The sequence below is a fragment of the Electrophorus electricus genome, chromosome 25, assembly GCF_013358815.1.
Source record: "Electrophorus electricus isolate fEleEle1 chromosome 25, fEleEle1.pri, whole genome shotgun sequence".
Classification (NCBI taxonomy): Eukaryota; Metazoa; Chordata; class Actinopteri; order Gymnotiformes; family Gymnotidae; genus Electrophorus; species Electrophorus electricus.
Genome location: NC_049559.1, coordinates 8,482,575 through 8,507,598, shown reverse-complemented (window position 1 = coordinate 8,507,598; position 25,024 = coordinate 8,482,575). Strand labels below are relative to the sequence as shown.

Here is a 25,024-nt window from a genome sequence, read left to right as displayed (position 1 = left end):
TCTGTTTGTGAGGATGCTACTATGCTTCTGTGAAACATGGACTTTACAGACATGTACTGCGTATTTAATGGCAAATTCTTTCATGTTTTACATTTTTATTCGATGTGCAGCTAAACCGACCTAATTGGCTTACACTATCAAACATCTGGGCAATACGATATACTTCCATATCTTCTGGAACAGTTGAAGACTCGGTATAGCCACTGACTAAAATGAAATATATTCTAAATCTATTCTAAATGAAAAAAAAAAAAAAAAAAAACAGACAAGAACAAATTAAAATAACATTTCAATAGGAAGATCCAATTACAGAGTAATATCAGGCAGCTCATTTCAAGCCACAAAGGAAAGCAAAGAAGTGCCACAGACGGCTCCCACTCACCGAGCTCATTAAAGCCGCTGTAGCCCAGCTCCTGTCGGCTGAGCCCCAGCTCCTCCAGATCCATGCACTTAAAGCCCAGAGGACACTGGTAGCCCTCTCCGTCTGGGGAGCAGTGGGTGTCAGGAATGGCCAGGTTGTTCCAGGTCACATTGCTATGGGGAGGGAGACAAAACAAAAAAGCTTTAAGAAGTATTTTTGGGGGGTTGTCGGTGCCTGGACTACCACAGATCAAGACACTGTTCATGTCCTTAAATTCATAGTAAATTACACCGCTACCATAGTTGGCAAACGCACACACACATCCGTGCTTACGGTGATTCATGTGGTCGTCTTGATGGGTAATTTTAACTTAGCTCAGACTAAAAGACATAGAATGACTCTTACCTCAGTCAAGAGATGGATTAAACCCAAGCTGATAACTGATAACATCACCAACACATCCAAACTACACAATTCACCTCTGAAGATCTTTGTCTCACTAATAGAACCTATAAATATACCTCTTGTGCAGGTTTAACTGCAGGCTTACTGACAGTTTTTTATATAATATGAATTAGGATAAAAAGAATAAAATATATGCCACACAGTTTATTACAGAAAATTCAATAAGAAAACGTTTCTTCATAATATTCATCTGTGACCTAGTGGGTGTATTTTTAATAACTGACTTAGAACTTGAGGTGTTTGAATAATTGACATCCATTTTATTAATTAGATCTTAAGTATGCTCCTTATTCTCTTTAGAAAATATATGGTGAAAAACAGGTCAACCTCTTGGTTTACTCCTGAATAAGATTTAATGTAGCCAATGTAATTCAAAGAAGGAAAAAGAAGGATTTACTAATTAATTTACTAATTCTATTTGCCACAGTAGGCCTTCAGGCACCCCAGCAGTTCTGGAGCAAAAGTCCAGGTCTGACTATTACCTCAGAACCTTGGAAGCTAGTGGCAGTAGTCACTGTAAGTTTTGGAAGTCAGTGAAATCCTTGAAGGTACATGTAACTTTGTTGTGATTTTAACTTCATATTTGGATCAATAGACAATTACAGTTGAATTTGTGGTCATCTTTTCATCTTTTCAGGTAGTTCATATGATTTTAAAAATCTGTATTTGCTAGCTTAGTATCTGCTCAGGATTTATTTGTGCTCATTTTAAATTCTCATTGCTATTTGTCTGATTTAAATACTTCTTGCTTCTTAAGGTTTTAGATATTTTACAATCTGTAGCTAAAATCTACTGAAAGAAAAAACTATGTGGTGTGGATCACCTAAATGATCTCTTACTATAACTGGCTGGACATCTTGTGGTGTCGATGTTTGGATGAATAATGCATTCAGAATTCATGAACTTGGTGACAAAACTAAAGATTATTAGCACTTTCTGACAGAAACAAATCTTGTTTTTCTTTTGATAATATAAAAAAATCTTACTCAGGAAACATTTGTTAAAATTGTCAAGTTTTTGCGTTTTGTGAACAAGGCAGGAGGGTAGATTAGACATAGATTAGACAGAACACTTCCAATCACTTATGTTCTAATGCCATAAAAGAGGGTACATGTTCACAAGATTGATAACTACTCAAGTTCAAGTAAGTAGAACTGTCCTTATTTCCTTTGAAATTTTAACTTTTGCTATTTTCATTCTACAATAGTGCAATAAAATTGCAAATATAGAACTTCAGAATCTGTGAACAATTAGTCATTTTTTCTTTAATTTGATTAAGCAGGAGTTTTTAATATCTGCATATTGATTTGTTATTTATCTTAATTTAGCATTGTGTATGTTGTATATGTTATTGATAATGCACATTTCAATACTGGGACTCAGTTAGTCAGTCAGTAAGCAAAAATGCCTCTTCTAACTAGCAAAAAATTAAAATTGTTTAATTATTTTTTTTTAAATTCTCTTTTTTGGCTAGTTTTTTAAATTATTTCTTTGTTTTTTGAAATTGTTGGCTTCTCTGAAAATGAGAAACCAAATGTTCTTGGTATGGCACCTTGCTTAATAAATAAATTAATGGCTATAGGCATACAGTTCCCTATTTGGGTCACAGGTTTTACTTCTGGAGCCACTTGATGTCTCTAATGAAAATTAATGCTTTTAAATTGGCTAGCCAGACATTCTTTAAAATTGTTTATTAAAAGATCTGAAATGAGGGGGATAATTTATTCCCTAATTAGGCTGTGATAGATCACCTCACTGAATGCCAACACAAAGATTAACCCGTAACAGCCCTGTCAACCATACAACCAAAAGAAAAGCACATACAATCTTACTGATGCCAATAATCATTTTAAAGCTGATGATCATCTTGGGCATATTAAAATGCTAAAATAGATTTATTTGTTCTTAAACTTTAAAGATAAAAGCAGAGCAACAATTCTCAACATGCCACAAATGTGTTTTAAATGTTAAAGGTTACTTTCACAGAAAGCAACACTCAGTTTATCATTTCAACCTATCACCACAAAGAACAGAACAACTATTCTAAAAGATCTTAACCTAAAATACTGTCCAGTATGTAACTGGCAAGGAGGAGAAAATAAATAAGATGTTGCCATCAAATCCAAAATTCAACTCCATTAAAAAATAAATCTATCGGGCGCTCTACATTCTATTTCCCCAACCTCCATCAAGTCCAGCATGTGGTCTGGGTAGATTAGACACAGAACACTTCAGAACACTTTTATGCTCTAATGCCATAAAGAGTAAGGCCGCCCCCCCAACTCAGAAATGCTCTGACTCCATATGTCTTTAACCTCTAACTAACCCCCTATAAAAGCAATCAATGGAAAAGCATGTAAAACGTTTCTTTAAGTGGCCTAAAACCAGACCAGAGTGGCTGTGGGGTTTCTCTCAGGGCCAGGACAGCACTTGTCAGTCATGGAGACAGACAGATTGAGGCCATAAGGTTGGGAGAGCGATGAGTGTTTGTACAAAGCTCAGACAATGTAGGAAGTGCTAATTACTATGATTAGAGTTGCACGGCACTCCTTTGCTGTAATGCTGATGGCTAGGACTCTTTGTTTCAGAGCTGGATTTGGCACACCATTTATCCACATTTGAATATTAAAAAATCACGTGGTCAAAAATAGAAGCAGATGTATAGTGTATTACGCTCTCAATTCTCAGTGCCTTCACACTGAAAATCATTGCAATTCTTTGGTTTTGAATTAATTCAAGTTCACCACAAGATTGGCGCAAACCTTAAAACCTGTCCTAATCTGAACATATATACAGAAATTGGAAAGTAAAAAGGGTGACATGCTTCTTCTTGACTGAGTATCGAGCACTACACACTGCAGTGTGGGGATCCTTGAAACTGAAATGTTCCATGAATCTGTGGCATCAGATGAAAGCAAAGATAAATATTCCTTACAGCTACTGACAGAGTTTGGGTTTATGAGGACAGACGTGTGTGGGTGCTGTAGGGTCTGTTGTCCCCTTTTTCCAAAAAAAAAAAAGGAATATTACAGCAATTAAGTGTTGAGAAATAATCAATAGTAACTCTTTATCTCTGGCATGAAGCTCAAAAACATAATTTAGAATTGAGAAATGGTAGTTAAAATGATCAAAACAGCTGCATCAGCTGTGAATTATCTGATATGCATGGACACTTACTCTTTGGTATCATTGGTGACACAGTGGTGATTGAATGTGCCAAACATCTGAACCCCCAGAATTCCATAAAGAAGCAGAAAGAAGAGCAAAAATATGGACACACTCCAGATCTGCTCTCCAGATCGCCTACAGAGGAAGAACACGACAGCATTTTATGTAATTATAGTGATTACATTATTACTGGGGGGGTTTGGCTGTCTATGAGGCAGAGAGATGGTCCAGGTAGCGAGGTAGAGAATTCAAATTGGGTACGCTTGCATCCTGTAGCTGGTAGCATTTTTAAACCATGTTTTATGTCCTACTAAGGACGCTGACACAGAGACCAGCGGATACAAGCTCCGGCAAGACCATCTCCTGCTTTTAAAAAATCAGGTGAAAATGAGCGAGTGAAAGTCTTCATTTGTGTGTTGTTGTTACTTGTTTGATCTCTATTTCTGAATTGATGAAGGAGCTTCTATTGCCCACCCTGCCTGCTGATTCATATTCCCCATTACCTAGAATATCTACACTCAGAAACAGTAATAATTTAGGAATTTTTAAATAAGACGTGTTTTATTCTTGCTGGTTTTCTCGGCTTTGAGATACTTACTTGAGAATGTTGGTTATGCGAGTGCGTGGCAGCTCAAATCTGAAATAGATCCGAAAGGCTCGAATCATTATGAGGGCCCTCGGAATACGCAGCATTCTCCATGGTGACATCTGGTCCACAATCTTAGCTATTTCAAACACCTACAGATTCATGGGATAAGAGGTGGAAATCATCAAACTGCGTGTTTTAATTTAAAGAAATAAAAGCACTTCACTGAGGACGTGTCATTTGACAGCCCTTCTGATTCTAGTACCTGAAGTACAAGAGAGACCCAGAGAAAGACCACCATGAAGCCATCAAACATGCACCAGCGGTCTTTAACATAGGAGTTATCTCCCTGGAAATCGAGACAAGGGGAAGAGAAGCAGATTTTAATGAGACTCCACTAGTGAAAAGCATGACAGGTCAGGACATGAAGTAATTGTAAAGCAACTTGACCTGTCAACACACAAAAGATGTGCTTCTATTAATAATTCACTAAATAGACATGAAGGGGAATCGTGCATATCACATTATACTCAAATTTTAAATGATACATTCAAAACATGACACCTTAATAAACAATTTCCATTGTTAGGATATCTTTAAATAAGAATATACACTTCAGGTTACATTATGTATTTTATTGCATTATAGTTCTACATTTAAATATAACAAAAAGCTGTTCTATAATTATAACAACTCTCTAGTTATTGTAGCAAACTCCTGAATAGTACCTACATATGTCAGCCAATGTACACAGGGCCAAGCAAAATGGAACAATGGGAATTAATAGAAACTGAACCATTTACCTAGACTAACCATACTTCTATATGTCTGATTTATTCAGTACTTATTTGGCTAAGTACTACATGTATTATAACATGTCACCTGAATTCACTATTCCCTAAAGAGGGAATGAATATTCCGATATATGTTGCTGTGGTATGATTAGGCCTAAATCTGTACAAAATGAAGCAGTAAAGATGTTTTCATTACATAATCCAGGTACCAGTAAATTATCTAAAGTCAAAACAATGCTATAGCTCTGTTTTTTGTAACACAGAGATCCAAGCACTGAGGATGATGAGATCACTAATGCACATAGGTTTGTTTGCTTAAGCGTCACCTGTGGACATGTTTCATTGCTTTCTTTCTGATGGAAAAGCAAACAACTCGCTGCCTTGTGCGTTTTGCCCATAGAGACCATGTCTCGTTAAGGCATTAAGTCTCCATCATAGCACTACACTAAATTGGTTCGCAAACTAAATTTGGATGTTTTGAATACTCTATATTATATGGAAAGATTGAAGCTATGCTAATCTTGATGAAACCGTATGTCAGTTCTCAATTCCACTTTAATTTTATTGATAACCTTTTAGTAATAATAACCTCTGTATGCTAAATGAAACTGCATTGTGAACACATTACTCACAGGTCATAATATGCCACAAAAACAGTATTTTTAAATTACTCTCCAGCACTTAATCTGAGCTATTCTGGCAGCAAGAAAAATCACACCAATTATCTTAAACAAAACCATCAAGCAGGAACATCTAGGCCAATAAACCAAAGACTACCCAAGCAGGCATGTGGCTCATGCCAACTGTTGAAAGTGCCATGCGACATGACTGAAGAAAATGAACCTCAGTAAGAAGACCAAAGAACTGAATCCGTGTCTATGAGGCCAACAATGAGTCGTCACATTAAGCACTGTTTCAGCCAATACATTATGTACAAAACTAAAGGTTGCATAATGTTCCTCCCTCTGGGATCCAAAATCAGACCTCTAATTAACACTTGACTCAGACTGAACGCTCACAAATTCAGGGAGTACAAAAAGACGAATCAGTTTAATGTTCTCCAGCAAAATGAACACCTCCTACTAACCAAGCCTGTACTTTAAATGCTTGTCTTGGTTGGTTGCTCCACACGTTATTTGCTGCTTAACAGCTATGTATCCATCTGAATTCTGAATGATCTTTAAGCGGCAAATCATTACCAAAAAACGCTAAATAGGTTTTCTTTAGTTCTGTTTAGACAAACAGACACATTATACACCTGACCATATGTCACATCCATAAAACATTTTCACCATGCGAAGTATGAACAGAGTACAAGAACAAGGTAATGAATATGGTAGCAGTGGGAAAGCTTTAATTCCTCATACATCTTGTAGTACAGATGAAAAGGTCATACATCTTGTAGTACAGATGAAAGACTGGTAGGTCAGAATGCACTGGCCAGCATCCTGGAGCTGGAGGTGTTGAGGTGGGTTACCTTGACTATGCCCCTGATGTGCATCTTGGCGATCATCTCGGCCGTGTAGAGGAACATGAGCAACGTGTCCAGGGTGAAGGTGACGTAGCGCAGGGGCGGGTAGTGCTGAAAGGTCTTGGGCGTGTTCATGCACACTGAGATGACACTGATTATGGCACAGGCCCTCAGCAGAGAGTGCACCCACTGGGGAGCGGGAGACATGGCCCTGCCTTAAAATCACACCCTTCCACGCAACGGCAAGACGTCAAGCCCTGCCAACAACTACCTAGGCACAATCTATTTATGTCCTACCACCACAAGTGGCCTTGTTTGAATGACTCGTTCACTCACTGGTTTGTTGATCCAGAGGATATCGGCGCTGTCGGTGAGGGTTTCATCAGGGCCGAAGTCGGTCATGGGTTGTGCCTCAACGCGTGAGCTCTGCTTCCTCTTCAGCATGCTGGGGCTAGCCGTGCTATACAGGGAGTGAATCTGAAAGGCAGACCAAGGCACGGTAGACGTGCTCTATTCAGTCTATCAAGAAATGTGCCTATACAGGGTGTTTAGTGTGAAATGGCAGCTGACAGCTCTATGACATCGATGATGCTGTGATCTTAGATAGCCACAGAATTACTACAACTGATCTCAGATTTCCATGAAAGGTGTCTGATGCAAGTATGGCTACAATGACATGCAAACAGACACAGAAGGTGGAAAAGTCAAATATGAGATATTTCTCCATTGCAGCCTCGCATTACAACATGGGAACATGGCTCTGCATCACACTGTATTGTATTTTTGCATGGCCACTGTGGAACACGGTCAAGCATATGGAGAACACCGAACACCGTTCACAAAAACACTGCCTTACCTGCTGCAAAGATCACGCTCGATCTTCACCTATATGATCACACCTACAGCCAGTCAATACTGATGTTGCATACAGAATGGAATAAGGGCCATTCTCACAGTCAACATACACGGATATCACACACTAACTGAAACAAAGCGCACATACCAACGGGAAAAGTAAAGCTGAAATTGCTCCAGCACTGCACATAACATGCGATCAGGCATACCCTGTAAATAACACACAACAGTTAGTCAACATGGTATATATGGTGTACCCACGTGTACAATATGATTTTATCCACAAATAATGTCCACCACATCAGACAAGGCATATATGCAACATTCAGTGAGGTGTTCTGGACAGATGGGATTGCTGGACCATGTGACTCACGGTCAAGCTTCTCATTGGTGCGTTCATCCCCAGGATACAGAGGGGTGGAAACCAGTATGAAAGATTGTTTGCCAATAGAGTTGAGACTCCGCCTACTCAGCTACAGGAAAGATAGTGTGAAATCAAAGAGATACATGGCTATTTATTGAAAGATCTACAATTTTAGTAGTATAGACATTATATATAAGTTAAATGTCATAGATGCAAAAGTGCTAGCTCTGTGACTGAGCACAAAACAGTTAAACCTGTTTTCAGTGTAGTTAACTGGCCTCACTAACTATGTTGAGCATACATGTGTTTTAATACTTACATGTCTACTTGTTTATGCTGTTTTATGTAAAATATACAAGACGTTATGCCTATACCAATGTAAATTGAAAACAGTATGTCAACACCTTATTCCATTTACAACACTTAACGGTTCGTGCAAATCATTGCAGGAGATTGGCTAACTACATACACTTGAAGAAATATATAGCAATTGTTACCAATACATGCTAGTGTCTTTTTAAAGGCAACAAAATGCAATAAACTAAATGCAAATACAGAAGTCTGAGAGTTTTTTTTTTAAATGAGCCAAGTCTTTGTTTTATCTTAGATCACCTTCCTATCAACAAGACCAAACTCCTTAAAAAAAACTATATATTCAAAAGCAATCTGCATAATAGGCCTTAATTGCTACACTTACCATATGTTGGTAGAGATTTGAGGATGAGTGAAAACAAAATTATAGGATGTGAGTGCAATAATGTGGGTGTGAGCTGCAGAGAACTGCAATTAGTATCACTTCTTGAGAAAGGACCTTTTCAAAAGGGCAGGATGCAATCACTGTGCGCATTAATGGTTGTGAGTATCCACTGGTTTCCCAAACTAACTCGTTTTAAGCATGTAAAGTATTGCATGTTAAACTATGTAGTTGAGTGGTCGCCTCAATGCTGCCACCATAAGAATGAGAAGAAGCCACAAAGACCAAAAAAAAAAAAGCTTAACTGAACATGGGAAAACAAACTCCAGTCAAGATAGGTGTTCAAAGCAAAAATCAATTAACAAATAACCCAGCCTGTTATCAAAAATGAAAAACCAAAAAAAAATAATAAATACATTGCACGAAAGCTAATTAAGATACTATCTAATTTATATTTAGATGTTTTTACGTTAATCTCTGTCCTAAGCATCTTATGCATGACTTCCTGTTTTATTAGTGTTTATATATACACAAGACAATAGCAATATATTCTACTTGTTTATCAAGGTCAGACAAACAACTGAAATCAGACACCAGCTTCAAAAAGTACACAGCAAATATCCAGCCACTAATAGGAAATTAATTACTAAGTTTAGAACTGGAAAATTCTCAACACATCAAAAAGGACTCAAATTGTTCTTATAGGCAACAGACTCATAAGGCAAACATGCTCGGAGCGGAGGCTCCTAGGCTAAGAAATGCTCCAAGGAACACCATTGGAGAATTTTAAATGATAGATACACCTTCAGGTGATAAGTCTTCCAAACTAAGTCCCCAGTTTTCTGCCTGTTTGTAAGGCCTACAGAAAAAGCCCTCTAGCTACTCACATCAAGCCTTTAAGGAAAGACAAAATGAAAACGAGACCAAATGCAGCTGACAGCAAATCAAAGTACGACATTTTAAAGAAAGAAAAACGTCTAATTTAGGCTATATACAGCCATCAATGTTGTAAAGTATAAAGCAGATCAAAGTCCATAAAACAACGAGAAGCAGCTACATAGCATCTATATAATACATTATATATTGTGCCCAATGCACAATACACCCAATCATAACAACCAAATGAATGACACGAAATCTAATAGTAGAGATAACGTGTATAGACTTGGAAAATCCTCCCTCTGCAAGGAACAACACCTGCTTTAGCACGGTTACTATGGTAACAGATGAGCGAACGGCTGCCACGGACTCGGAATGAATCGCGTTACGTAGAAACCACGACAATATATACACGCAAAAAAACACATATTCTCATGTCGTATTTGCCAATCGCAGTATACAGCACAGAGATGCACGATAAAGGTTGCAAGAGCGTCTTTGATTCCGCCTTAAGGACGATTTTGCAAGGGAGGCCCGAGGCTGCGCAGCCGCTGCTTGCTTCCCGGTAGGCGCGCACAGAGCCGAACCAAAACCATCCACGCGTCGCATTTCCGTGAGCGGTAACGCACACGCGAACGGCAGAGGATACCGACTCACTCACTTACCGTCCGTTTGTCCTGGTCAGTGCGGGGCTGGATGCATGGCTCGTGCGTTAAGGGGTTTCTATCAGCTCGAGCTGCAGTCGGCATCAGCCGTGGAGAAACCGCAGCGCCGAGGACGCGCGTGCCCCGAGCGACAGCGGCGCACGGCTTCGGTGACACGCAAAGGCCTAGAAGTAAAAAAAAAAAAAAAAAAAGAGAGAGAGAGAAAAAGAAAAGAAAGAAAGAAAAGATTGTACTCGTTATTATGAGATAGCCTAAATTTAAAAGGGCATTTTGGTCTATATTTTTAAATAATTTTAGCATAAGCTTTCGTGCAGGTTTTGGAATGGGTTAAACGTGCTATCACATGATATTCTGATGCATATTTGTGAACGATATTTTTAAAGCCATATGCAGTTACCCAACACGAAGCGTTTTCTTATTTCATTCAGCATAAATCATGCAGTTGGATTACAAGTCATTTATTTCATAATTTATCCCATGCACATCTAACTAAACATGTAAACATCCTGACTAAAAGATTGGTACTACTGTATTTTAGTAACAAAACATCAGTATTTCAGGCTTTAACATGTGTGACTTGGCTTGTCTATTTTGACAATAGGATTGGAGGATCGTTTATTAGCATATTATGATTTGTGCATTGAAAGAAAGAAAGGTTAATATGATGGAAGGTATTAAATTATATAATTATATCATTTTAACAGTACAGTAGGGTTTATTCATTGTGTGTGTGTGTGTGTGTGTGTGTGTGTGTGTGTGTGTGTGTGTGTGTGTGTGTGTGAGAGAGAGAGAGAGAGAGAGAGAGAGAGAGAGAGAGAGAGAGAGAGAGAGAGAGAGATTTTCATAGAGCAGTATGAGGTTTCTGGGGTCATGGCACAGCTTCAGGAATTTCTCATTGGAGCTGTTTAATCAACTAGTGTTGTAACTGTCATTCATGTCTAGGTAGAAGGTATGTGACACTGCCTGGGCTGAGAAATACCCAGATATAGTTTTTATTTGTTTCCTTTTTTTTGTGATGGGGTCATGAATAATTGATAAGCCCTGCTCTGATTGGCTGCTTAATGGCAAGGTACTGTCATGGTGCCCCTTCAAGTATCATCTTTACCTTGGCAACAGCTTCCGTGTATTTATTTTCATTTTTGGGTTCGTTCCTTATTTTTATCTTTCGTCTTGTTTCATTCTCTGCTCCTCATTGTTCCCAGGTGTTTCTCGTTTCTTTGTGATTCCTTGGTCTGTATAAACATTGTGTTTTCTAGTCTTGTTTGCTTGTTAATATTAGATGTTTGGTCGTGTTTGCTGTACCATGGTTTCCTCTTTAGCCTGCTTAGTTACTTCCATGTTTAGTTGTCATGTTTTTTCTTATGAGTGTTGTGTGTTCTGGTGCTGTTTGCATGTCTGACTTTAATGGCTTTTCACCCTTGGACCATTTAATGGTTAATGGTTATGTATTTGCCTGCAATAAACAATGCTCATCTCAGCATTAGCATCCTTTCTGCCTCCTTTCTCGAACCCTTACATAATTACATACTGACCTACACACCTGCTGCTGTGGTCGCCCTGCAGACCTATAAGAACAAGAATCAATAATCAATGCCATATAAAAGCATTAAATACCTATCAAAAATTGTTTACTTATATATGTTTTGTTTGATCGATGTAGTGAAGGTACAGCAGTTGGATTTGAGACCTTGAATATCTAAACTCTATTATGTTGTAAACGCAAATGTCTTCAAATAATGATGGGACTAGGTAAAAGCCTAAGACTGCTTAAAGTTACACACGCAGCCTTTTAAGGTTCCATAGAATGGAAAACTATTTACCTTAGCATAGTTGAGTAAGGACGAGGTCAGTACATGAGCCTCAAATTCTGTTGTCACATCTTTTAAAAGTAAATTCCACATAAACAAAACAAGGTCGTAAATCGGATCAATTTCAAAAGTTCCATTACTGTTACAGAAAACTCTTGACTGTTCAATATTTATGCCCTTAAATTTTACATACAGTAGCTCACGATCTACTCCATGCAATATTAACATGGACTTGCACAGATGAATATTTGTCCTCTTCAACAGTTCTGCAGGTAACAACACAATGAGAAAGGAATAGCAGGCATTGTTGACATCCATATTTAACAATATCCCGGACACATTGTTCGTTTGCTCTACATATTTAACTCCCGACATGTTTCTTAGACCTTAGACAATATCGAGAATGAGTTTGACATTTGAAAGAGGACTTTATCAGAGGACTTTTTCCAACTTTATCAGAATCTAGCTATACTAGCTATCTAGCCATATTCTGTGATTTTTGTTGGTTGGAACCAGATCATCTTACATTGAAGGTTTCATAACAAGTTTATGTTACTGTAATGTTGTTGAGACAGAAAGCGCGTAGCTGCATAGCAACCTAGCAAGCTCTAGCCAAGTAGCTAATAGCTAGTTTATTTACACAGAGGTTCATTGAACCTCCCAGCCTGTCCTTCAAAGGAAGCTCCCGCAAAGGTGGGAGCAGAAGCTGGTGTTGAGATGAGGCAAAGAGCAGCATGAGGAGCTGAAGCAAGTCAAGGAGGAGGAGCCAGGGCCAAGAAAAAACCGGGAAAGTGTGATGGGAAAAACATGGAGGCACATGAGAAGGCCGACAAAGCAGCTACCGGAGGCATGAACACAGACACAGCTCCCACAGGAGCAGGCTGGCAGGCTGACAGGGTGACCATAGCAGCAGGCTGGTAGGCTCACAGGGTGACCACAGGAATAGGAGGCAAGAATACTCTCCTACATTAAGTGCTTTAGAAAATCTTTCTAAGATTCCAGGGAAACTTTCTAAGATTCTTTGCATTCTGTGATTCTTGATTATGACTTTAAAAAATAAAGGTAGCTTTTTTTACAAAGTCTCCTTACGTTCTGCTAGTTCACAAAAAAATCAGAGGAATTTTTCAGAGGAAGAATTCAGTCTTTGTGGTAATCCCAAGAAAATAAAGTGGCTCACCAAAAAAAAAGAGGTGGACCCATACTGTGTATGAAATTAGCACAGGGATCTTTACAGGAATACCCTGTCAATCATTTTGTGCAGAAGCTGTAAAAGTTAGCTGCAGCTGTTTTCTGCTAAAATGATTGACTGAACCTTTAATGGTCATGTTTGTCTCTCTTTTATCAGAAGCAAATATGGTATGTTTTTTATATGTATGTTTGTTGTTATTGTATGTTTAAGTTGCATGTAGAGTATAATATTTATAACAAAATAGCTTACTAATTAATAAAAATTATTTTTTTTGTTTTATGAGAAAACTAGAGATAGCAGTTTGCTCATTTGTGTACTACCGTCATTGTTTTATTGTTGGTTGTTATATATGCTTGTTTTATGCTGTTATTGGTTGAAGCATATGGAGGACTATAGAATAAAAGCATTACTCTGTGTGTGTGTGTGTGTGTGTGCGTGTTAATTAATTTGATAAATAATCTCTTCATATCTACATTAACATCTTCATTAACTATTATTATAGGACTCGGGCTGTGCTATAGGACGTACAGTCTTATCAACCTTTCTGTCTGTTTCAATAATGCCACACCCTTAACGGCTGTGCTGACTAAATCACAGAGTGCACATTTAGAAATATGCATGAAGAAAGGCAAGGGGGAAGCACATTGCTAAATTGTGTCAATAAACAGTTTCAAATGACATCTTTCAACAGTGGCCAAGCTTTTATTTTTGGCACATTACCTCTTGGTCCGACTCCTACCCTTGTGGCAAGAGTCGGAACTAATCAACGGCACTCACACGGAGAGCACTGCTGGCCTCCGAAGAGCTGGAGCCAGTTTTGGCCAGCCCAATCTCCGCCTGTGTGAGAGTGTGAAGATTCCTGAAAGCATTTCACTCTTGTGCAGGACCTAAACATGAATGCAGAGGCTTTTTGATCAACTCTGTCTCAGTTTCTTGTTTCCTGCTTTTGCTCACTGCCATTGAGGAAAGTTTACTGCATTCTCTGAGGTGAGTTATGCTGCTTGTTTTTTCCTCTGAGTTCTACTGACACACAAGATTTTGGTGTGGTGAAAAAAAAATCTTTTAAGGAGTTGTGAACTTAAGCCTTCCAGTACCTTAACCCACGCAGACTGTACTGTACCTAACTCTGCTAATTCGCTGCTTTTGAATTTCGCCTTGTTTTACGCTTTGCAGATACTTGTAAAACCTTTTTTTTTTTTTTTTTTTACATTATGCTTTTCAGCACAAAGATCACATTTTTATGGTGTTGTCAAAGGCAGCACTGAAAGGACAGGCACTTATTGAACTTTTCTAAACACTTCCTTTAAGGTTTGGCACAACACAATTTCCATTTTTCCAGCCTTGCTGCAGATGCTACCAGCAGCCTTCCTGCTGATTGAATAAGCGTACCTATTTAGTGGCAAAAACATTGACATGTTAACACTTTATTCTCTCTAAGAGGAACTAATGGACCATTTCTAAATGAACTGTGGGGGAAGCTGAGTTTTGCACTATTAACTTGGTGCACTTAGATGAGTGTGCTGGAGAAACAGGCTGAAAGAGGGGCGGGAAATAACAGTAAATTACGTTCTGATGTTTATTCATAACAGGTGCACAATGGCACTAACTTCACTGCTCCTTTATGTAAACAGTCAGCAAATGCAACCAATTTGAAATCTTACTTGTGAGTCACAGAGAATAGGTTGGAATCAGAATGAGTCTTAATCAAAGTATACAAAACAACAACAACATAAATCCCATTACAGGCTACGAATCATACGACGTTGCACTGGCTAATGTTGCTAATCTGACTAAGCATAGCGATGTCACATTCTAAACATTTTTCAACATAATAATATTAGAATGGCCAACTGATATGAAATAAAATCTCATTTTCAGAAGCAGCTTTGTACGGAGAAGTGATAAACAATGAAATCCTGCCCGCTCTTTGTTTTGAAAAGACTGATCAAATTCAGACTCTGGGGCTCTGGGGCCAATGATTGGTACCTTTTGTTAAGACATCAGAAACATGTTTACAGTAGATGGTTGACACAGTGCAGAATATCAGCACTTTCAGACTAACATTCAACACATATTCATTTCCCCAGACGTGGAATCTGTTTGGCATATGGATTTCACAATAGTTTGGTAAAGGTTTATAATACAGCCCAAATTTTCGAGTATACCTTGTGGTTTGAATTGATATTAGACTTTCAAGATTTAGTGAAAGTTAGGTGACTGCAAATTTTATCTGTCCTGAACTGTTAACGTATACATGAGTTGTGCACTTAAGCACTTATCTCATGCTGTTTTTACTTTATTAAGAAAAGTACCTGCGGGTAGTAGATAAAGCATAACATCAACTCAAAATGTTGTCAATTAATCAAGGACCAGCAACACAGGCCAATATTTTCATCTTACAGGGTGAGAAAAATGAATTTAGAAAATGGATTATTATCTGGAAGTCTCCAACTAAAACCGACTTCAGGAGCAAAACATGACTTATAGTCGAGATGACAGAGTCTGGTTTCTCATCAGAGTAGATCCCAGTAGATTCTAGATCCATCCCACATGCTGAGACTCCTTCTGGAATAAACAAAGGTGCAAGTGGTCAAAGGGTGAAAAGCCTGAATGAATATGGTGGGCCTTGCAGGCAGGTGGGCGGAGTGTGCAAGATCTCCTCCGAGTCCTCGCAGAGACGCTGTCGGACCCCCGATGGGCTGATCTGCAATGGGAGGGGAGAGTGCCGGTGTGGGGTGTGCATCTGCCAAGTGGCGGACCCCCGGGAAGTACTACGGGCCACGGTGTGAATGCCACGACTGGGTCTGTGCGACATATGATGGGAAGACCTGTGGTGGTAAGTACCGCCCCAGATCTTTCCGAATGGATACCATACGGCAGCCTTTGCTGGCCGGCCCTCATCATCGGGATCCAGAACCAGATGTGAAAAAGAATGTGAAATGTCCAACTTTGGTGGAAGACTTTAATGTTCTGTCTTTGATTTCTGAACTACGGGAAACTCATTTGAATATCACCAAGGTTTTTAATTCTGTGAAACGCTAACCATTATACAAGGCTTTTAAGAGGCGGCAACACTTCTTGGTAAGAGAGCAATCGTGCTGATATTTGCAAGACGACAGGAGAATATGCTTTAAAAGCATTTCTCTAATTGTAGTTCTCATATTAATTGTTACTTCCATTGGATAGTGAGGCCTTCAGCGTGGGCGAAATTTCAGTAACTGTCCTTAAATAGATGGAGGCCCTGCAGAAACAGTTTGGTCCATGAGCATGAATCTGTTCCTGTCCAAGACCCAAATCTACCCTCTAATTCTCCTGACACTCCTGGTGCTTATTGACATAAGATACTGGCGACATTTGCAAAATGCTCAAAGCATGCCACTGTTCCCTTCTGAGTCATGATATATTCTCAGGGGTGCTGAAAGGATATTATTGACATGGGCTTTGGGTACAGGAGTGAAAGTTCTGTCCTTCAAAACTGTGATATTTTGTCCCTTTGTATTGGGCTGGGTGCTATTTTTAACCTGTTCACATGTGGAAATTGTAAACAGGCATTTTCAGATCAGTTGCCAAAAGGCATGTTCTCAAAACATCATAGGCAACTTGAGGATCAAAGGATTTGTGTTACTGGAAGCAAACTCCTACATGTCATTATTAGTTAGTGTTTAAATCTGCTTTAGCTAGTGTGCTAGTGTCATTGTGTCCACTTGTATGTCATGTCAGTCATCTTGGCATTTTACAAATGCATTTAGAAAAAACTGATTAGGCATCAAAGAAGTGTAAAAACAGAGCCGTTTGTTCAGAGTGGGCTGTTTGTTTGTTCTGTGCCCTTGAAAATAAGGTTCCACCTGAAGGATTTTGGCAAAAACACTCCTCTGCTTTTTGTTCCACCCGCGGTCTGCTCAGTGGGACAGTATAGGTGCTGAGGAACACTAATGGAGATGTGTGGAGACAGGGCGAGTGATTTATTTGCGGAGACAGGTTGTGAGCTACTGAAGAGCTCATTAGCTTCGCCCAGCCCTCAGTGCGAGCTTGGGCAGCTGGCTGATAATAGGATTTCATTCGCAGTTGTGCACACTGCAAATGGAGGCCACATATGGAACGGGACTTTCTGTGTACTAACGTCAGACCTAATCAGTAACTGGTTCAGGCAAAACACTGCGTGTCTCGTCTTTCTAACCAGATGCCTGCCATTAGCTAGTTAAATGCTGACCATTATCAACACAAATAATTTCAGTGCAAAGGATGTTACGCGCTCCTCAAGCAACTAAAAGCTAGAGGTTATTTATGATGTAAGTACAAAGAGGAGACATGTTTATGATGTAGGAATAAGGATTGCAGACAATAATGACACCATTATTGAATCTTTGCACAATCTCTGCGATCTTTATCATAGCCTGAGTTGTTAGGAGTGGAAAGAGCAATGACCCATGATGTTCTAGTGCAAAAAGATCATTTATACTATTTATGGAGCAAATTTCATTTGGCTTGTTTGTAAATATGGCAAGCGAAAGTTACTCTATAAAAGCCTGCATGTTGCAGGCCTCTCATCCAGTAACTGTAGGAGAAATCACCAGCATTTCAGAGTGTAACAAGGTCGGGCATCTTGAGGTAAACGATACATTTTAGAAATATATTGCTTTAGAAATTGGCTTATAAAAGCCAGTAATATCTGTTGTCTTTCATGTCTCTGTTACCACTGAAAAAGTCTTATCTCTCTTGTCAACTGTCAAGACACATTTCTATAATTGGCATTATTATTTGTGCTTATTTCTATAGCTGACTAACCTTAAGGCTTCAACATTTGGCTCTGGTGCATAAATATCACATTTGGTCACAGACACCATCTTTTCTTTTCTTTTGGCATCATTTTTCAGGCAGTTCCGCATATTTCGTTCTTGTCTTGTTTGTTTCCAGATGAGCCCCCTAAACTACAAATCAACAATGAGCAGACAAGCTACAAAAGGCAAGACCACAAAACCACAAAAAAATACTGCTACATGACTTTACTTAATTGTGACCCACTTGTGGGCATAGAAATGATTGTTTTTAGCCTTTTTTTTATATGACCGGTTTTATCTTTGGCTCTGTTTTCGCTTTATAAGGAAGACATTCCACGTGGCAGATATTTTCTCCTTCTCTGCTCAAGTTAGCTGGGTTTGGATGAGGCCATGTGAAAAGGCTTGGCTCCTCTGTCTCTGATCTTCCTCAGTGCAGCTCTTTTCCATCTGCAGAGCCTGTTATAACCCCCCAGCCCGCAATATACTCACCCTGACCTAGGGCTGGCCCTGCGTGTAATGCCCTGTTTTTGCTTTATCTACCAAGGGTGCGCTAAGTGCTATCATCTGGACAGCACCCCTAAATAACCTAAAAAGTGCTTTACAACATGTACTACAGCTGACACTTGCGTAAAGATGTAAAGGTGTGAATAAACATTTTAATGGCAAAGTTGGGTATTAGATTTATTAGACTATTTATGAAACTATTTGGTCAGTCTGGGTTTTCAATGTACTTGGCTTTGCGACACTGGAAAAGAAAATTCTATGTTTATAATTTGTTACAGACACAACTTAAAGTGACTTTGCTCTTTTGGACATAACAGAAATTGAACCGTTCCATGTTTTCTGCTTCCAGCTGAGTTCTGTCAGGAATTTGTTTTGAGATCTTTTTGTTTTACTAAGGGCCAGAGTTCAATAGCTCCACTCATAAAGCTCTGTGGGTCTTCTAGCAAAGAGTGCATAAGAGATTAAAACCTGAATGCAACTTCAGGATTGTGAAGAGACTACAATTTTAATTGGTGGTTAACAGCAAGGTGTGATCCTTCAGATATACACTGGATCCTCTTTGCTGCCATTTGCCGTTATACCAAAGAGCTTTAGTTCTCTACATCTCAGATGCTGAATGACTAGTGTGGGGATTTCAGAGCTAACTGTGTATACCAAGATGTAGAGGAGTGATGTTGAACGTCTCAGTAAAAAACACTTTCAGACAAATGAAAATGATTCCTGTTAGTTTCCACTATTACACAACTGTTATCCTGAAAACACTATGCAGTTATTACCCAGAATGCTCTAATTACTCAGTATATCACACAGACAGTGTGGTGCATTGTCTTATCCTTAATTCAGAACTCCAGCATGCATTTGTTGACCCAGTGAAGTTGGAAGATCCTCCACTTGATGATGATAGCTGTGTTGATGGAAGCTGCCCTAACTATAGCTCAGCTGGAGTGGAACAGTAACACTCTGTACATGCTGGGGGTAAATATGTTTCTACTGGTACATGGTGTTGTTTTGGAGTACAGGGGTAACAGCAGTGTTTATGCTACCGGTGAGCTAGCATATGGGCCCTGGCAGGCCCAAGGGAAGAGGTTTATAGTGTGGGCAGCAGAAGCAGCAGGATAGAGCTGTACTTTGAAATGCAGCGAAAGGTCATCGGCCCTCTGGGCAAGTATCTGCTTTGGCCACCAGTGCACTAGGAAACCCCGCCCTTACTCGGGCTGGCGAGAAGAAAGTAGTTGTCATGCATGTCTAAGGGTCTTCTCAAGGTCCTCTTTGGGCATTTAGCACAACACCGGTGGTGCTGTAGCAGAATAATTCAAACCGTAAAGCTTATAGGTCCACTAGTGAAATCTTTTATGACTGGTAGTGATGAAATCCACTGGGATTAGTTTCATTTAGTTGTCCGTAAAGGTTTTCTTTACTTTTACTGATAATTTCTGGTGATAGCACATACCTGAAAAAGCGCTAGATTTCACCATGTTCTCTTGTAATTCAGCCCTGAGCCTGGAATATTTTTTTGTGTTTATTCATAAAAGCTTAGCTGTGACTTTTAAATCGAGCTATATTTCGTTGTGCCTGATTTTCTCTTTCAACCAGTTCTGTGTAATAATACTTTAAGCACAATGAGACGAGAAATTCAGCACCTTAGTCTACTGGTCATCTGTGGGTGTGTGGTATTGCTGAACCCCAGAGCAGTAATTCATACTATATTTAGTCTGAATGTAATGTGATCTTGCTACAGACAGCAGGCTCCCTGGCACCCCTCATCATGGCCGTGTGGTGTGGTTTAAGCTTGGGGCAGGTGTGGAGGAGCTGAGCCGAGCTCCTGCCCCGGACAGGAGCCCCTCCTCCCAGTCACAGCAGAGCACAACGCGCCTTGCAATCATTTCACGCTTGGCCACACAAAATAAGTGAAGAACAAGAGCCGAATAATTGCCTGGCTGAAATCTGCCTTGTGTTATAAGCACAGCTCAACCGACACTCCTCAAAGGATGAGCTCCTGTGCAGGGTGACAAATTACAACACAGAAATTGGTTTCCTTACTTTTACTCATTAAAGGGCCAGTATTAGGCCTTGGGTGTTGCCAGTGAAGGGATTCCATTGGGGAAAACATGACACTACAGCACCGTGTAATATTCATCTGCTATAAAGATATCACTAAATACTGAGCGATATGCTGTCACAAATTTAGCAGCGTTTCCTCTGCTCCTGTCTGGAACGGTTCTGCCATGCCTCCACCCTGGCCTCCTTCTTCTGATCGTCTGTTGCGCCTGTGCCTCACTTGTTACGTCTGTCAGTGCATATAGTCCGCATTTCGTTCCTAGTTCTTCCCGCTTCCTAGTATGTTCAGTTTTTGCCAGAGTCTACCTATTTGGAGTTAGAGATTTGCCGACATTGCGTCATAAGCCATGTCTTATGATTTTGGATTTTTGGAAACAACCTCATAAATGTCTTTAATGTACACTTCATAACTCCACAGACTCCGGAATGTTACACTCATTAATCTCAGTGAAGTAGAAAATGGCCTCATATTCAATCACCTTTCGTGTAGATAGCTAATCAGAGCAATCGTTTTTATTGCATAATCCAATCACGAGCATAATTGCTGTGTCTGAAGTCATTGCCATGTTACAATTTCAAATAAAGATCTGGGTATCATTTTGGTGGCATTATCTGAGCTCAAATCATATCTGAGTTTAATGTCGACGAGGCCGTCGTAGCCAGTTCCAGTTAACTTGGATAAATAGCATATGCTTTGTCAAAAAGAGAAAGAAAAACTTTTGTAAAGGCTGTATTCTGAAACAAAGGAAAAAACAGCCCAGCTCACCCAATACAGCTACAGATATTTGGCCTGGTCGGAGAGTGTCAGCACTCCCTTAAGATAACCTTTTTTTCAGAGAAGAGCACTACTGCACATCAGAGACACCACAAAAACCCCGACAGACAACATCATGTCATCTAATCACGTTGTCCAGTCAAGCAGTTTCCGTTACTATTCCTCTCCATCCACACTTGTAACTATCACCAATAACATCTTCATCTGGCTTCCTCACACTTAAATTCTGCAGTTCCAAAGAGAACGTCCAGCTGGAAAGCTAAATGACTATTAGCATCTGAGATGACTCACTCATCTCCAGTTTATCTGCAGAGGATGCATAGCCTATTAACACTGTTAACACAGTTGTTCTGGGTGAGTCATCCAGTCCAGGGGCGTTGCGATGCTGTTCTAGTCCACCAAGCCACGCTCACACACGCCGACCTCCCCACTGGCTAGAGGGTAAATTAGAGCTCCCAAAGAATGGGAGTGCAGACACATGGGAGAGCGAGAGGCCCACATTTCCTCCGAGTAGTGAGTGGGTGCCAATTAACATGTCAAAGCGCCTGGCTCTTCTTGTAGGCTCAGAGACTGGAATGAATGACACTTTCATTGATGTGAAGACAGTGGCAGTAGAAAACACTAAACAGAGGAGATACTACCTGCCATTGGGAGCTATAGTGAGCACCAAGGCCTGCTGCGTTCTGTGTTGTCTTCTCTGGTGCATTCGTTCACAGTGAAAGGCTCAGTAATCATCGGTAATCACACGCGGAAATTGTCACATCAAAAATACGATGATGACAATGATTTGATTGGCTTTTTCAGTTGCCTGCACTTTAAAGAAGTGGTGATTAAGGGGATGAAGTGGTAATTAAAATCACATTACTGGGAGTTTTAGCAAACCTACCACATCAAAGCAATTCCAGAAGGGATGCCAGATCTTTTTTTTTTTTATGCTATAGACACCCTTTGTCTTAAACATTTTTAACAGCCATTTGCTTTCCTTTTATAGAGCTCAATTTAGGTGGCTTCTCCATTTTCTATTGGTCTAATTCTTGCCTGTACTTCAAGATTAGCCATAAAACACCGAACAACTGGGAGACACAGCTAGAGTACTCCAGTAATGAGTACAGTGGCAGAACAAGGCTATTGTTAAAGACTGATGGATAGCCCCTGAAGACCACATCAGATTTACCCAAAGGATTAAAAAACAGAGTGATTGAAGATGGCACTACCAGCTGCAGCAAAAGACAAGAAGCCGAATTTATAATTCATTATTCAACAGCGTATCTGCAGCATATGAAGTCTGCTGATTTTTTGTCTTTTTGCTCTTTCTTTTTCATGGGGACTGTGAAAACCATGAATAATGAGCAGGCTATTAGAACATGGTAGAGATCCCCAAAAAAAAGGAGAAAGACTTTTAAATTGCTTACGTTTTACAGCACATGTTCAACATGGGTCCGTCTGGATTGAAAGAGGCCAGTTTAGCATCAGTTGTGTTTTGTCTTGCAGCATCAGTGCTGGGCAGCATAACGAACTTTAAAACTGCAGACTGTATTGAAGTGCTCAATGTTACCATGGGCAAAGGACATTACCATGGCCCCGATGTCGCTGTTACACAAGCAGCCAAGCTTCACAAGAGCACGATCAAACTGAGCTCCCTATATTTGTGTGCCACCGACGTCTTCATCTTTAAAGATCCTTAAAACTCTGTGAAAAGCAAATGCATTTCTTGGTGCATTCATTTCCCTGACATGGTTATATAATCCCTTCTCCTCTAATGATGAAGCAGTGAAGCTTGTGATACTCCAGCCTGGGGCAAAAGCAGTCTACTCAGCAGCAATATCCTGGAGGTGTGCAGCAACATCCAGGAGGTGTGGAGAAACATCCAGGAGGGGTGCAGGAACATCTAGGAGGGGTGAAGCAACACCCAGGAGGGGTGAAGCAACATCCAGGAGCGGTGCAGGAACATCTAGGAGGGGTGGAGCAACATCCAGGAGGGGTGCAGGAACATCTAGGAGGGGTGGAGCAACATCCAGGTGGGGTGCAGGAACATCTAGGAAGGGTGGAGCAACATCCAGGTGGGGTGCAGGAACATCTAGGAAGGGTGGAGCAACATCCAGGAGGGGTTTTAAATAAACCATTACTTGTTTAGATTTGTTGTTTGTATTTCATTATATATTTGTTAATACTCAAGAATATATTCTTGTGAAACAATCCACAATATATTCAGCGAACACAATACTAAAATCAAAATCATTTCCAGTACATGGTTACAGGCAACTGGGTTGTTTTAAAGAGTATTTTGTGGTATTGTCCAAATGGTCTGTATATTAGACCATTCAGTGGGTAACAGTGTGGATTTGTAATTTTATAGAGACACAATATATATTAAAATATTTTATTCGATTACATACAAAAAATAGATCACTTACAATGGAAGAAAATGGGAATAGTGGAGATCATTCAGTCGATTACTGAAATGACAGTTTGCTGCACTCCTAATACGCATGTGCGCGCGCACACACAAACACATTAAAGGGGTTCCTACTGAACCCAGCGAGAATAAAGTTTGTTGGGGTGTACATCACACTGCCCATTACTTCCTCTCCAATGGCCTTACAAATCTGAAACTAATCATATCGATTCCCTTCTGGGCTTGTGTGCACCACCCATGTCATTTCCCTCAGTGACATCCTGCCGTTTCATTTTCACACCGGGCGACCGCATCATGCCTGCCTATAAGAAAACTTCCACTCAAAACAATCGATGACCGTAAAGTGCTTGTGTGCATGCTCTTTGTAATGGCAGGTCACGGCATATGCGACTGTGGTAAATGCCTGTGTGAAGACGGCTGGTCGGGGGAAGCGTGCCAGCACCCAGAGAGCTGCCAGCTTTCAGGACGAGAGAGCAGAGAGATGTGCCGCGACGCTCAGGGGGTGGTGTGCTCCAAGGCAGGTCAGAAGACGGCCAGACAGCACACAGCTTCAGCCACCTGCCAGGGTGCCAGGGTGTGCTGGCGCAGAAGGATGCTCAGGATGGCAGGAGACCAAAGCAGTTGTCTGTGCCCATCCACCAGCTAACAAACATAATAAACTGGGAATAAGTGATGAGTTGGGATGTGTGTAAACAGGGAATGTGGTACCGTGTACCCCTGTGTTAAGACATGCAGCTAAGTGCCAGCACACTCTGTCCACAAGATTTGTATAAAATGAACAGAAAATTTCTAAAACTTGGAAGCTGTCGAGTCATGTCCTTTGGTAGAGGGCCTGAGGAAATGTTTCTGGCAGTTACTATCTGTCCATTATCAGTCCAGTTTTCGTTAAAATGCTTACAGGGAACGTGAACTGCCAGTGCATGTGTGTATATGGAAGCATACTGAGCTCAGTAAGTACTCCCAGAATAGTGTTGTTACCTTAGTGACCCTGCCTACATCTCTCCTTGAGACTGGGTAGTAGGAGTGAGACGCTAAACATGCACAAATGTGTCACACCGTGCATGTGTCAACCAACACGTGCACAGTGTGACATATTTATGCATGTTTGTATGTCTGTTATCATGATTATTCTCTGCATGGACTTGTTTCAGATGTCTGGTTATATGTGCTTGTGTGTCATCCGTGTGTGTATGC

The 25,024-nt window shown here is 40.2% G+C and overlaps 2 protein-coding genes across 3 annotated transcripts in view; one reads left to right on the top strand and one right to left on the bottom strand.

The window, feature by feature from the left end:
- The window catches only part of nalcn (sodium leak channel, non-selective), a 72,677-nt gene extending 62,249 nt beyond the window's left edge, over nt 1-10,428 (bottom strand). For both annotated transcript variants that reach the window (XM_035522684.1, XM_027001422.2), the window contains exons 1-9: nt 10,303-10,428; nt 8,074-8,173; nt 7,849-7,910; nt 7,182-7,322; nt 6,852-7,034; nt 4,846-4,929; nt 4,593-4,732; nt 4,004-4,129; nt 383-534 (exon numbers count right to left, since the gene is read on the bottom strand). In XM_035522684.1, coding sequence (XP_035378577.1) covers nt 383-534; nt 4,004-4,129; nt 4,593-4,732; nt 4,846-4,929; nt 6,852-7,034; nt 7,182-7,322; nt 7,849-7,890 — 868 coding nt within the window. In that variant the 5' untranslated portion in view covers nt 7,891-7,910; nt 8,074-8,173; nt 10,303-10,428. The remainder of the gene's footprint in view (nt 1-382; nt 535-4,003; nt 4,130-4,592; nt 4,733-4,845; nt 4,930-6,851; nt 7,035-7,181; nt 7,323-7,848; nt 7,911-8,073; nt 8,174-10,302) is intronic.
- Nucleotides 10,429-14,083: 3,655 nt separating this feature from the next.
- Nucleotides 14,084-25,024, top strand: part of itgbl1 (integrin, beta-like 1) — a 40,925-nt gene continuing 29,984 nt past the window's right edge. Inside the window, 5 exon segments of the mRNA XM_027001329.2 lie at nt 14,084-14,207; nt 14,210-14,286; nt 15,932-16,058; nt 16,060-16,135; nt 24,205-24,351. Of these exon segments, the coding sequence (XP_026857130.2) occupies nt 14,193-14,207; nt 14,210-14,286; nt 15,932-16,058; nt 16,060-16,135; nt 24,205-24,351 (442 nt within the window). The 5' untranslated portion in view covers nt 14,084-14,192.